At 42.7% G+C, this 13,040-nt stretch overlaps 1 protein-coding gene across 1 annotated transcript; it reads left to right on the plus strand.

The window, feature by feature from the left end:
- Positions 1-1,659: 1,659 nt before the first annotated feature.
- On the plus strand, positions 1,660-11,840 carry LOC145337813 (putative G-protein coupled receptor 139). Its single transcript, XM_080182665.1, has 3 exons — positions 1,660-1,668; positions 5,557-5,728; positions 10,945-11,840. The coding sequence occupies exons 1-3, from the start codon at positions 1,660-1,662 to the stop codon at positions 11,838-11,840; spliced, it is 1,077 nt and encodes a 358-aa protein (XP_080038791.1).
- Positions 11,841-13,040: the final 1,200 nt, after the last annotated feature.

The following is a 13,040-nucleotide window of genomic DNA, read 5'->3' on the forward strand; positions in this document are numbered from 1 at the left end:
TGAAAGAAAAATAATTGAAACCCACAGTGGACCATCGAGACAGCACCGATTTTCCTGTTAACCTTTCAAATCCGCCTTTCCCCGACACCCGCCCACCAGGGTCTCAGGGGAACTGCTCCTTACGAATTAACAAAAGCGAGAACATCAGAGGGAATCACCCACATCACTCAGTGAAACTCTTCCACTAAATATTGAACGGTTTATCGTAAGCTTGTCCCACTTACTGTTTTCAGACTCACATCTGGTGTAAAAGAAGCCGTGTTCGGGATGTGATTCACACACAGACACACAGACACACACACACACACACACAGGCACACACACACACAGACACACACACACACACACACACACACACACACACACAAACACTCATCTTTCTGCTGTAAAGGCAGATTGCTCCTCCTGTGGGACGAAGTGATTTTTTTTGAATGCTTCATTCATACGGGGTGTGTGTGTTGCAAGCCCTGGAATCATTTACTGCCCATATTAATTCTCTTTGAGAAATTGGCGTTAAATTCATCCTGGAGTCACTCCAATCCATGTGTTGGACGTGCACATAAACTGTTTTCCGGGAGGGAGTTCCAGGATTGTGAGCCAGCCATGGGAACGGCGGTATGTTTCCAAGTCAAGATGATGTGTGTCTCGGAGTGGAACTTACAGGTGGTCGCTGTTGTTTCTGCTGCCCTTGTGCTGAGAGATTTCTTGGGTTTGGATGGTGCCTTCCGAAGGATGAAAAAAAATACTGTTAGAGTTTGGATTTGAACCCATTCCGTTAGAGGAGGCTGTTATCGGAACACAGCGCTTTAGGCTGATCCGCCGTCCTGACTACCTTAGCAACGTGAAGCATCCAATTGGAGAGTTACGTCCTGGCGACAGGAATATCTCTCCACAGCTGCTTTCGGAGCTGCTGAATATTTCCAGCATTTCCTCTTTCTGATTTTTGTGCTTTCATTGCAGGAGTTCATTTACTGACAACCCAAAACTTGTCTCCATGGCGCAGCACCAGACAGAGCTTTCCTGTGATCTTCACATAGACAAGTTCACTGTTCACTTCTCTGCTTTAAAATCAGCTGTTTCACACTCAGCATCCTGCGGCATTGCCTTCAAGCCTCACCCCACCCTCCGTCCGCACACCAAGGTCTCAGGGATCCCAGTGCTTCTTAGGAATTCACAAAAGCAATGGGATGACAGTGTTTGTGAGGGACTATGAAAGGTTAATCCACACTCACAAACAGACTGATTATGTGAGAATATCTCTCCATGTCTCTCTCTCTCTGTTTCACACACACACACTCACACACACACACACACACACACACACACACACACACACACAAACCACAATCGCCACGGCAAATGGTGAAATTTGACATCGATAAAAACATCTGGAATTAAAAGCCTAACGACAATGAATCGATTGTCATAAAATAATACAAACGGTTCACTCTGCAGCTGGAGTACTGTGTGCAGTTTTGGGCGCCGTACTTACGCAAGGATATTTTGGCCTTGGAGGGAGTGCAGAGGAGGTTTACTAGGCTGATGCTGGAGTTGAGGGGGTTGAGCTATGAGGAGAGGCTGAATAAACTAGGCTTGTACTCGTTAGAGTTTCGAAGAATGAGGGGAGATCTCATTGAGACGTATAAGATGATGAATGGGATGGATAGAGTTGGAGAGACTCTTCCCGCTCAGAAAGGACAGTAGGACTAGGGGGCACAGCCTCAAGATAAAGGGGGGGCGGTTTAGAACGGAGTTGAGGAGGAACTTCTTCACTCAAAGGGTGGTGAATCTCTGGAATTCTCTGCCCGTTGAAGTGGTGGAGGCTACCTCGCTGAATATTTTTAAGACGCGGGTTGATGGGTTTTTGATAAGAGAGGGGATTAAGGGTTATGGGGAGAGGGCGGGAATGTGGAAATGAGCCACGACAGATCAGCCATGGTCTTATTGAATGGCGGGGCAGGCTCGAAGGGCCAGATGGCCTACTCCTGCCCCTATTTCTTATGTTCTTAAGAAATGGATTTTTACCTGGTCTGAACCTAAGTGTGGCCCCCCGATCCAGAGCAACTTTGGTGACCTATCAAGCCGCTCAGTCAAACGCCAGTTTGGGATGGGCAATAATTGCGGGCCCAGCCAGCGACACCCACATCCCAGGAATGAATGAACAAAATAAATGGGGACTCAAAATGAGGGGGTACACAATTTCAGTTGCAGTACCAAAGGTTGAGAGATACAGAATTCATTTAGAAACGATATTTCAGTTCCAGAAGCTGGCAGTCAGAACAAACCACTTGTACAGACACAGTTTAGCTTTAGAATCAGAAAGACACCAATCCTCATAAAGCAACAGGTCGTGGAAAGCAGTCTGCAGAGAGACTGATGCAGCAGAGAAAACATTCCTTCAGGTGGTATCGCAGCTTGCTATGGTTCCTGCTCTGTCCAAGACCGCAAAAAAAAAATAAACTACAAAGTGTCGTGAAAGAAGCCAGCCCATCACACAAACCAGCCTCCCATCCATTCACACTTCCCGCTGGCTTGTAAAAACAGCCAGTTTAATCAGGCAGTGAAACACATTGGACATAATCTCTTCCATCGGCTTCCGTCAAAAAAAGTTACAAAAATTTTGAGGAAAGCACTAACCAACTAAAGAACAGCTTCTTCCCTGCTGCCAACAAAATTCTGACTGGATTTACCTCGTAATAATTTGATCTTTCTCTACAGGTTGCTTTGTCTGCAACATGACGTTGTGAGCTCTCTCCTTTCCTAATCTATGTATGGTATACTTTGCCTGTATAATATGCAAGAAACATTAGTTTTCATTGGACACGAGTACGTGTTGTAATAATAAATCAAATCAAAGAACGTGAAACAGATATAAAGGTAAAATTGCCGTAGCCACAAATGACCAGAAGCTGCTTTTCCCCCTCAATGGGGAGAGATTATTGGTGGTGATTTAGCCTCAGGATCACCACACCTCAGATGAGAGACAATGTTGTTCCACCTGAACTGCCACTTTTAAAGATCTGTGGACCTGCGCGCCCAGATCTCTCTGTGTGTCTATGCTAATGATTGTTCTGCCATTTATTTTACAGCTCCCGCCTAAATTGGAACTACAAAATGCGCCAGCTCGCTTTTGGACGGATTAACTTCCATCTGTCATTTCTCTGCCCATTTTCCAGCCTAGCTATATTCTGCTCTATTCTCTGACAATCTTCATCACTATCCGTAACTCCGTCAATCTTAGTATTATCCACAAACTTCCCCGCGGAACACCACCAGTTACTGACCTCCATTTTGTGGTTTACTAAGTTAGCTGTTCTTTGAGGAGAAATAGAAGCTGGAGTCAGCCATTCTGTCCGTTATTATGATAATGGCCGATCGTTCAGCTCAGGAACCTGGTGCCATTCGCAGCCAATAACTTGAGCTTCCTTTATCCTCAAGAAAGTTCAATAATTATTTATTGGAATCATACAATGTTTTGGCTTGAACTGCTTCCTGTGGTACAGAATTCCAAAGGCTAATCGTTCTCTGGGTGAAGGCATCTCACAACACCTCAGTCGTTTAAGGTCTACCCTGTGCCCATTGGCTGTAGCCCTTGGTCTGGACTTCACTGCCATCAGAAATATTCTTCTGACTTCACCTCGCTAGTCCTGTGAGAATTTGAGAATTTTCCATGATATCCCGCTCATGTTTCAAAACTTCAGCGAATATCATCCTAACTGCTGGAATTTCTCTTGATCCCGCAGCCCCGGAGATCTCTGGGTCATACTTGTTCTACTCCTTCCATGCCAAACTATCCTTCGTCCAATCAGGAGACCAGAAGTTCACACAATATTCCAGGTGTTGTGCCACGAAGGTCCTGTAAAATTGCAGCATGACATCATTGCTCCGGTACTGGAATCATCTCACTATGAAGGAAAATAAAGCATTTACTTTCTTCACCGCCTGCTGCAGCTGCATGCTTACTTTCAGCCACTTGTGTGAAAGGACACATTGTTGGACATTTTCTCTCATCCTGTTGTCATTCAGATAACACTCTGCCTTCCAGTTTTTGCTGCAAAGTGGATAATCTCACATCCATCCACATTACACTGTACCTGCCCGTCATTTACTCACTCACATAACTTGTCCAAAACACAGTGAGGCATCTCTGCAAACCACTTACATCTCATTGTCTCATCCAATTTTTTGTCCTTTGCAATTTTGCAGATATATTTGTTTCCCTAACCTAAATCTTACATGTATGATCTGAATAGTTGGGTTGCTAGCACTGATATCTGCTCTGATAGGTTGACATTGCCTGTCTCTCGGCTAAAGGCCAATTTACAGCAATGCTTTATTTCCTGTGTGACACTCAGTTTTCTATACATTTCAATGCAGTGCCCCCAACCCCATGCATTATGATTTTGTATGCTTATCTGCCATGTGGGATCTTCTTAAAATCTTCAAAAAGTGCAAATATACCTCATCTATTAGCTCCCCGTCATCAACTCTATGAATATTCTCATTGAAGAGCTCTGTTTTATTTATCAAGTTAATTTTCCTTTAATAAATCGACGCTGACCCTGACAGATCCTACTATTGTTTACCGTGTGATCTGCTATAAAATTATTGAGTTTCCCCGCCTGGCTCGCTGGTCCATGATTCTCCGTTTTCTGTATACATCTCTCTAAGAGGATAACTAGTGGGGTTAGATTGGTTACCGTTCAATATGAGTAAAAAGTTCCAGAGTCCATTGGAATATAGGAAGATGACAACCAATACTTCCATTATTTCTGGGGAATTCTGAGAGCCAGAATCCATAATTCTGATGTAAAAGAAGAAGGGGCGAAGGATTTGCGGTGTGCATATGGGCGGAGTTCATCACTGGAGCTCAAGGTGCCGCGGATCAATCCTGGTGCTCGATGGAAATTTATTATTTTTGACTTAGTAGCGATGTGTGTATCAAGTGAATTGTAAAGTCAATTATGATTCAACATCATTGTTTTTGATATTCTGTCACATGTTTGCTCAACCAGGTAGTGGAGAATATTCCTTCTCTTATGTTTTTAATGGGCGATCTCTAAATTTAATTTAAGTCTCACAATTCCCCTTGATTTTTTAACGTGTGCCCCCAGAATATCGATTACAGGGGCAAAGAATTTGCAACGTCAGCAGTGCCTGCTGCTATGTACGCTGGCCATTCAGTCTGCTATGTTGCACCTTAGTGTCCCTCAGTAATACTCATGTGTCTCATTACATTACGTACATCAGCTTCGTGCAAATCTGCGGCACTGATGGGACTAATTAGAACCTGTTTGTTCAGTTACTGTAACCAATATGAGTTTCCACGGACATTAATTGTATCACCGGAGGTTTTACCTGTTCTATTAATAGGACCATCCGATCGTAACGTGTCAATGGAAGCATTCATCATCGGCATTTAAAAGAGCTAGTGGTTCCAGAGAGACAGAAAATCTCAGATACGGTAGATTGGAATCTCGGAGCAGCATACTGTACCTTACAACACTGGATGGGAATCTAGGAATAATAGACTGGAATTCCATAACAATTGTTCAGAATATGCGACTCGAAGATCGGAATGTCACAACTATTGGCAAGAGTTTTTGGTCGGAGATAAACTACCTGAATACATATTCTTATGTATTGACATTACCGTCACGAATCTACTGGGCACTGCTGATCATGCAGTACATTTATTACCCAATTTTGGCCATTATTGGTGTCCCTGGTAAGTCTCTACGTCAGGAAAATAATGTTGAAAATGTTGTTAGACTGTCACTGTCGTCACTCTCTCGTCTGTTTCAATCTCCCTGGTAAATAAAATGCATGCAAAACATGTTCTTCAATCATATTCCTGTTATTTAAATATTGGTAAGGGAAAACATTCACTTCAATCTGCATCAGAAATTCAATTCTTTACACACATTGTCTTTTCCCTCTCTGCTCAATGAATGAGGTTGAATGAGATCTATCCAAACTTCAGACGGTTTATTTGAAGGTGATCTATTTTCTGAATCAATATTGTCTGTATTAGCAATTCTGTGTAATGCTGCTTTAAGAATGAAATCCAACCCGCATCTTAGATAGTCCAGCTCCTGAATAAACCCCCTTCTGTGCCTTTGCTTAATCTAAACTCCTACATTCCACTATTTCCCTGTTCAGTCTATCTGTTGTACGAGCCCATTAACTAGAACTAATTCGATACTCGGCTGCCATATCTGAACTCAAATGCATTCCTTGTAACTGTCAGGCTGCCGCGTAATGACGCACATTGTCACCCGATCAAACTCTGTTCGATTCTGAAATTCCTATCAGTGATTACTCTCCTTCATTTCGATTTTGACACATTCCCTGCTCATTTCTCAGAGCCCAGCACACCGACTCCCCTTAAAGTACTTGTGTCACAGTGCCTCACAGCGCCAGGGACCGTCTTTGATTCCAGCCTTGGTGACTGACTGAATGGACTTTTCACTTTGTCCCGTGCCCGGGGGCTCCAGTTTGCTGCCAAACTCCAAATATTTGCAATTTTGATTGTCTGGCCATGTCACGTTGATCTTTGATATACAAAGATGCGTACATTAGGAGGATTGGCCAGAATAAATGTGTGGGACTGTGGGTAAGGACTGGAGGGTAAGGCCTGGGTGGAATGGTCTGTCGGAGAATTAGTGTAGTCTAAAGGGACACAATGGTCTCCTACTGCACTATATGGACTTTATGCCTCTACGATTCATTATTAATCGCCGTTTTATTTGTAATTTCAGTTGCATTTTTCGTTTACTTCGCATCTTTTCCATGCATTCTTGCATGTTTTCCCAGATTTCCTCACATCCCTCTCTCTAGCACTTTTACCGCCCCTCTCCACATGTTCCTCGACACTCCCACAACCCCCTCTCTCTCGTTACCCCTAAATCTCTCTCTTCCTCTGTCTCTAACTCTCTCTCTATCTGAAGAAAATACAGATGCAAGTGATTGAGGGTGATTTAGCAGTTTGGATCAGGAATTAGCTAGCTGATAGAATAGTAAAAAGTCTGACAACACCAGGTTTGAGTCCAACCGATTTATTTGATAATAGACTCACAAACTTTCGGGGTTAGCCCCTTCGAAGGGGCTAACCCCGAAAGCTTGTGAGTCTATTATCAAATAAATCGGTTGGACTCAAACCTGGTGTTGTCAGACTTTTTACTGTCTTTACGCCAGTCCAACGCCGGCATACCCACATCATAGCTGATAGAAGACAGAGGGTGGTAGTTGATGGGAAATATTCAACCTGGAGTTCAGTTACGAGTTGTGTGCCTCAGGGACCTGTTTTGGGGCCACTGCTGTTTGTCATTTTTATAAATGACCGAGATGAGGGTGTAGAAGGATGGATTAGTAAATTTGCTGACGACACCAAAGTCGGAGGAGTTGTAGACAGTAAGAATGGATGTTACAGTTTGCAGAGGGACATAGATAAGCTGCACAGCTGGGCTGAGAGGTGGCAAATGGAGTTTAATGCGGAGAAGTGTGAGGCGATTCACTTTGGTAAGAGCAACAGGAGTACAAAATATAGAGCTAATGGAAGGACTCTTGGTAGTGTCGACAAGCAGAGAGATCTCGGGATACATGTGCATAGATCCCTGAAAGTTGGCACCCAGGCTGATAAGGTTGTTAAGAAGGCGTACGGTGTGTTAGCTTTTATTGGTAGAGGGATTGAATTTCGGAGCAGTGAGGTCATGTTGCAACTGTACAAAACTCTGGTGCGGCCGCACTTGGAGTATTGCGTACAGTTCTGGTCGCTGCATTATAAGAAGGATGTGGAGGCATTGGAAAGGGTGTACAGGAGGTTTACCAGGGTGTTGCCTGGTATAGTGGGAAGGTCTTATGAGGAAATGCTGAGGGACTTGAGGTTATTTTCATTGGAGAGAAGAAGGTTAAGAGGTGACCTAACTGAGGCATACAAGATGATCAGACGGTTAGATAGGGTGAACATTGAGAGCCTTTTCCTCGGATGGTGATGGCTAACACAAGGGGATATAGCTTTAAATTGAGGGGTGGTAATTATAGGACGGATGTCAGAGGTAGGTTCTTTACTCAGAGGGTAGTAAGGGCGTGGAATGCCCTGTCTGCAGCAGTTGTGGACTCGCCAACTTTATGACGTTCAAATGGTCAGTGGATAGGCATATGGATAACATTGGAATGGTTTAGATTAGAGGGTCATTAGATTCATTCCACTGACCAGTGCAACATCCAGGGCTGAAGGGCCTGTACTGTGGTGTAATGTTCTATGTTCTATGTTCTGTATTCCCTCTCCCCAGCTCTCTTATTATTTGTGTCTCTATCTTCCCGGGTCACTCTCTTCTATGGTCTACATGGAATCATGGAAAGGCATAAATAGAATATTTCAATGCACCTTCACTATATATTCACCCAGTAAATACAGGTAAAAGATGGATCGGTTCCTATTGCCAGGGCTCATTGCCCATTAATTTAACCCTCTATACCTTTCATGGTGACCATTTGGAGACTGGAGACCGCTTCTCTATTCTTTGTTACCTTATTGAAACCCCGGATGGTTTTGAAACAATTTTGACATCTGCGCCAAATATCCTTGCAGTTGTGTTTTAAACATATTTCTAAATGCTTGGCATTTCTTTCTGCCCTTCGTTACATTATAGCTCATTTTGCACATCTCAATCTACCATTTGTTATGTTATAAAATCCAGTCCGCATCTTAGATGTCCAGCTCCTGAATAAAACCTTTTCTGAGCCCTTGTTTAATCTAAACACCTACATTCCACTATTTCCACAACCACTCAATCTGTTCAAAGTCTCGATTAAGGAGAACTAATGCAAAACTCGGTTGTCTTATCTTACTGAACTCGAATGTGTTCCAAACACCGTGCGCTTACTGATCTTAAACAATCATGTCTCCTCCATATATATTCCCACAATCCGCCTGATCATCACTCTTTCTCAAACAGTCTTGAAGGGCTTCGTATTTCAATTTACGCCCCTTCTCCTCTATTCTCTTTGAAGGTCTGTGACACCCAAATTTTTTTTTTGCTTCGTACAAAGGGTCACCAACTTGACATAAGAACACAGTTCAGTCATCATGACAGAACGCCCCAACTGATGAAATTGTTCCGAATACGTTAGCTATAACTTCATCTTTCTTTTTATTTCCTCCATTTTCTCATGCATTGTTTTCCACTGGTCATAAATTATACAGAGTGAATGCAGGATGATTACAATGTGTGTCTGACAACGGATAAGATTGTAAAGATAGAAACAAAACACATGTTCCATACATTTTCAAAAGGAGAAATTGAACAGTCATTGGCTGCATTTCATTTAACAGTCATGTTAAAATGGCGGCGCGGGCTCTTTGGGCCGAAGGGCCTGTTTCCCGTGCTATGTTGTTCTTTGTTCTTGACACCTTCATCTGGGACTGATATCCATCATAACACAATCTCGCTGTACAGTGATGTGAAAGATGGCGCTATTCACTTCTTGCTGACATTATCGAGACTCACAGTATAATCAAGATCAGCAATTTGAACATAAGAACATAAGAACATAAGAAATAGGAGCAGGAGTAGGCCATCTGGCCCTTCGAGCCTGCCCCGCCATTCAATAAGATCATGGCTGATCTGTCGTGGCTCAGTTCCACTTTCCCGCCCTCTCCCCATAACCCTTAATCCCCTCTCTTATCAAAAACCCATCAACCCGCTTCTTAAAAATATTTAGCGAGGCAGCCTCCACCACTTCAACGGGCAGAGAATTCCAGAGATTCACCACCCTTTGAGTGAAGAAGTTCCTCCTCAACTCCGTTCTGAACTGCCCCCCCTTTATCTTGAGGCTGTGCCCCCTAGTCCTACTGTCTTTTTTGAGCGGGAAGAGTCTTTCCACCTCTATCCTATCCATCCCATTCATCATCTTATACGTCTCAATGAGATCTCCCCTCATTCTTCTAAACTCTAACGAGTACAAGCCTAGTTTATTCAGCCTCTCCTCATAGCTCAACCCCCTCAACTCCGGTATCAGCCTAGTAAACCTCCTCTGCACTCCCTCCAAGGCCAAAATATCCTTGCGCAGGTGCGGCGCCCAAAACTGCACACAGTACTCCAGCTGCGGCCTCACCAATGCCCTATACAGTTGCAGCAAGACCTCCCTACTTTTATATTCAATCCCCCTCGCTATGAAGGCCAGCATCCCATTCGCCTTCCTGACCACCTGCTGCATTTGATCTGAGTTACTCACATTACATCACTAGTGACCTGTGTTAATGACCCAGGAGAATCAATATCATTTTCGCGAGGTGATGGCACAATGGTCCAGCCAGTGGGGTCGTAATACAGAGACCCAGCATAATGATCTGGGGACCCGCGTTCAAATCCCACCATGGTATCAAGTGAAAAGTGAGTTCATTGAAAATCTGCAGTTAAGAATCTAGTGATGATAATAGAACCATTGTCAGTTGTTCTACAGGTCTATCTGCTTCACTCATGTCCATTTACCAGTCTGGACTGCATGTGAATTCAAACCCATACTAATGTGCTTGACTCTGAAATGGTCTCTGAAGTGGACGGAATTTAGGGACAAGAATAAATATGACCCCAGACTGCAACCCTCACATTTCCTAAACGAAGAATAAAACAACTTTGGAATGTTGAGGTGCATGAACAGGTCTGATTTTCACCAGAACCGGTCTGAATTGTTATATTTCACAAATATGACTGAAGTGAACTTGACCGTATTTCTGACCGGTTTCTATTCCATAATGTGTCATGTAAAATGTCAGTGTTTGTGTTAATGTTTGATTCAGTGAATGACAACTTATGCTTCCAAAAGCTACAACTGAAACACAATGGAGTAAAAAGAAATGTTTTTCAGCAGAAAAATAATGTTAAGAAACTTTTTTTTAGCGATCTAAAGTATTAGTTTATTTATTATTCTCATTTACAGTCAACTTAGTGACGATAATCATTCTATCTCGGCGGAAATGTGGGCTATCCAACTGTGTCACTATCTATCTCGTGGCAATGGCAGCAGTGGATCTACTGGTCGTTATCATAGACCTAATATTTAGGCATATTCCAATAGTATATCGTGATAATTTTAGTTTCCTGTATTCAATCCCGGTGTGTAATATCCACAGTGTTCTGCTTTATGCAGTCACAGATTGTTCTGTCTGGTTCACTGTCGCTTTTACCTTTGATAGATTTGTAGCCATTTGCTGCCAGAAATGGAAGAGTAAATATTGTACAGAGAAAACAGCAGCTGTCGTTCTGGGAACAGTGGTTCTGCTGAGCTGCTTATGTAATATTTTCTGGTACTTTATGTTAACAGGTTGGTACTTACTGGACCATAGTCCCTGGTTTTGTGTTGTAGCAAAAGCAGTTTTACCATCTCAGTTCTGGGTAACTATTGAGTCCCTTCACTATATTTTAAATCCATGTATCCCATTTGTTCTGATTCTGCTGCTCAATGCTATCACTGTAAGATGCATTGCCATAGCCAGCAGAACCCGACACAGGCTTCGGAATCACAGTGGTGAGAGTCCAAGAGACCCAGAGTTTGAGGACCGAAGAAAATCTATGATTTTGCTTTTTGTTATCTCAGCAAATTTCATCATGTTATGGGGCATTCTAATGGTGTATTCGATATGGTACAGACTGTCATGGTTGGGGTATAGATCTCTGTTTCTGCATAAGTTTGTGCAGGAAATAGGATTCATGCTCCAGGCCCTGAGTTGCTGCACAAATACTGGCATTTATGCTGTGACTCAATCTAAGTTTAGACATCAGTTGTACATTTTTGTGAAATATCCCTTTATTGCAATTCGTAAGTATATTAAATGATCAGATGACCTAAATAATTCCTGGAGACTGAGATATATCCCGTCTTGTTTTCTGTCTGAGCAGCCCTCATTTGGCATCTATGATGCACACATTGCAGACTGGTTGATATTTCATGGAGTTGATGTCAAAAATGGAGTGGTGAAAATGTCCTTCCCTTGGGATTGCTGATACCGTCAAAGTGGAGACAATCATTTTTCTTCTGGTATTTGTCCTTAAGCTGCAGTGGGATTTTGGGCTTGTCAGGACTCAGGTGAGGAGAAATCAGTGCAGCCAGAGATTGGTGAATCTGTGGAATTCAGTACCACAGAAAGTAACTGAGGCGTAAACAATGTGTGAGTTCAAGACGGAAATATCTCTTGCCTTTCAAGGGATGAAGGGATATGGGAGACGACAGGATCAACAATATGCTTTTGATGATCAGCTATGATCAATGTGAATGGCGAGCAGGTTCAAAGTACCGATTGTCCTATTCCTGTCTCTATTTTCTATTGTTCTAAGTCTCTGTGTCAGTGATGCAAATGACACAGTAACAATGAAATTAATCTGCTCCTCTTGGGGTCAAAGCTACAAACACAGTCGGTTTGGTCTTCCGTCTCCACAATTTTGCGCTCCACAGTGTAATTGTCGGCTGCAAAATGACTCTGTGACACGAGAGCAGGACAGGCATTTTGTCCAAGGATGAGGTGTTTCAGGCTGTTTGGAATCATTCTCTTTATTCCTGGGATTTGTCATTGAGGCAATATAGCACTGCTGTGTTCCTGACTGGGATATAAGATGAAGCAAAAGTTGAACTGACATATTTTTGCCTCCATGAGGGCTAAAACATAACCTCCATCTTGTGTCCCTATGTGTTATAGTCACGATACACATGTCTTATTGTTGTCACAACTTGTTTCCTTTTATCACTGACAGTTAACAAAGTCACCGTGAATGTCACTTCAAATTGACACACAAAATAACTCTTTCAGTCATCACAATGTAACCATTGAAGCTAAAAGCATGGATAACAGTTAATGCAGTCTCAATATATATCACTTAGAAAAAGCTCATACTGAACACCGTTGCAAATGGCTACAGTGGATAAACACATTGCATGTAACTTTAAAATACAATATTGTTGATCATTTCGAATGGTCATGACACATATAATCAAATGCTCCTAGATAATACAATGTAAAATAGTGATTATCCATATCACTT

Source organism: Carcharhinus amblyrhynchos, unplaced genomic scaffold, assembly GCF_965287045.1.
Source record: "Carcharhinus amblyrhynchos unplaced genomic scaffold, sCarAmb.v2.hapA scaffold_79, whole genome shotgun sequence".
Taxonomy (NCBI): Eukaryota; Metazoa; Chordata; class Chondrichthyes; order Carcharhiniformes; family Carcharhinidae; genus Carcharhinus; species Carcharhinus amblyrhynchos.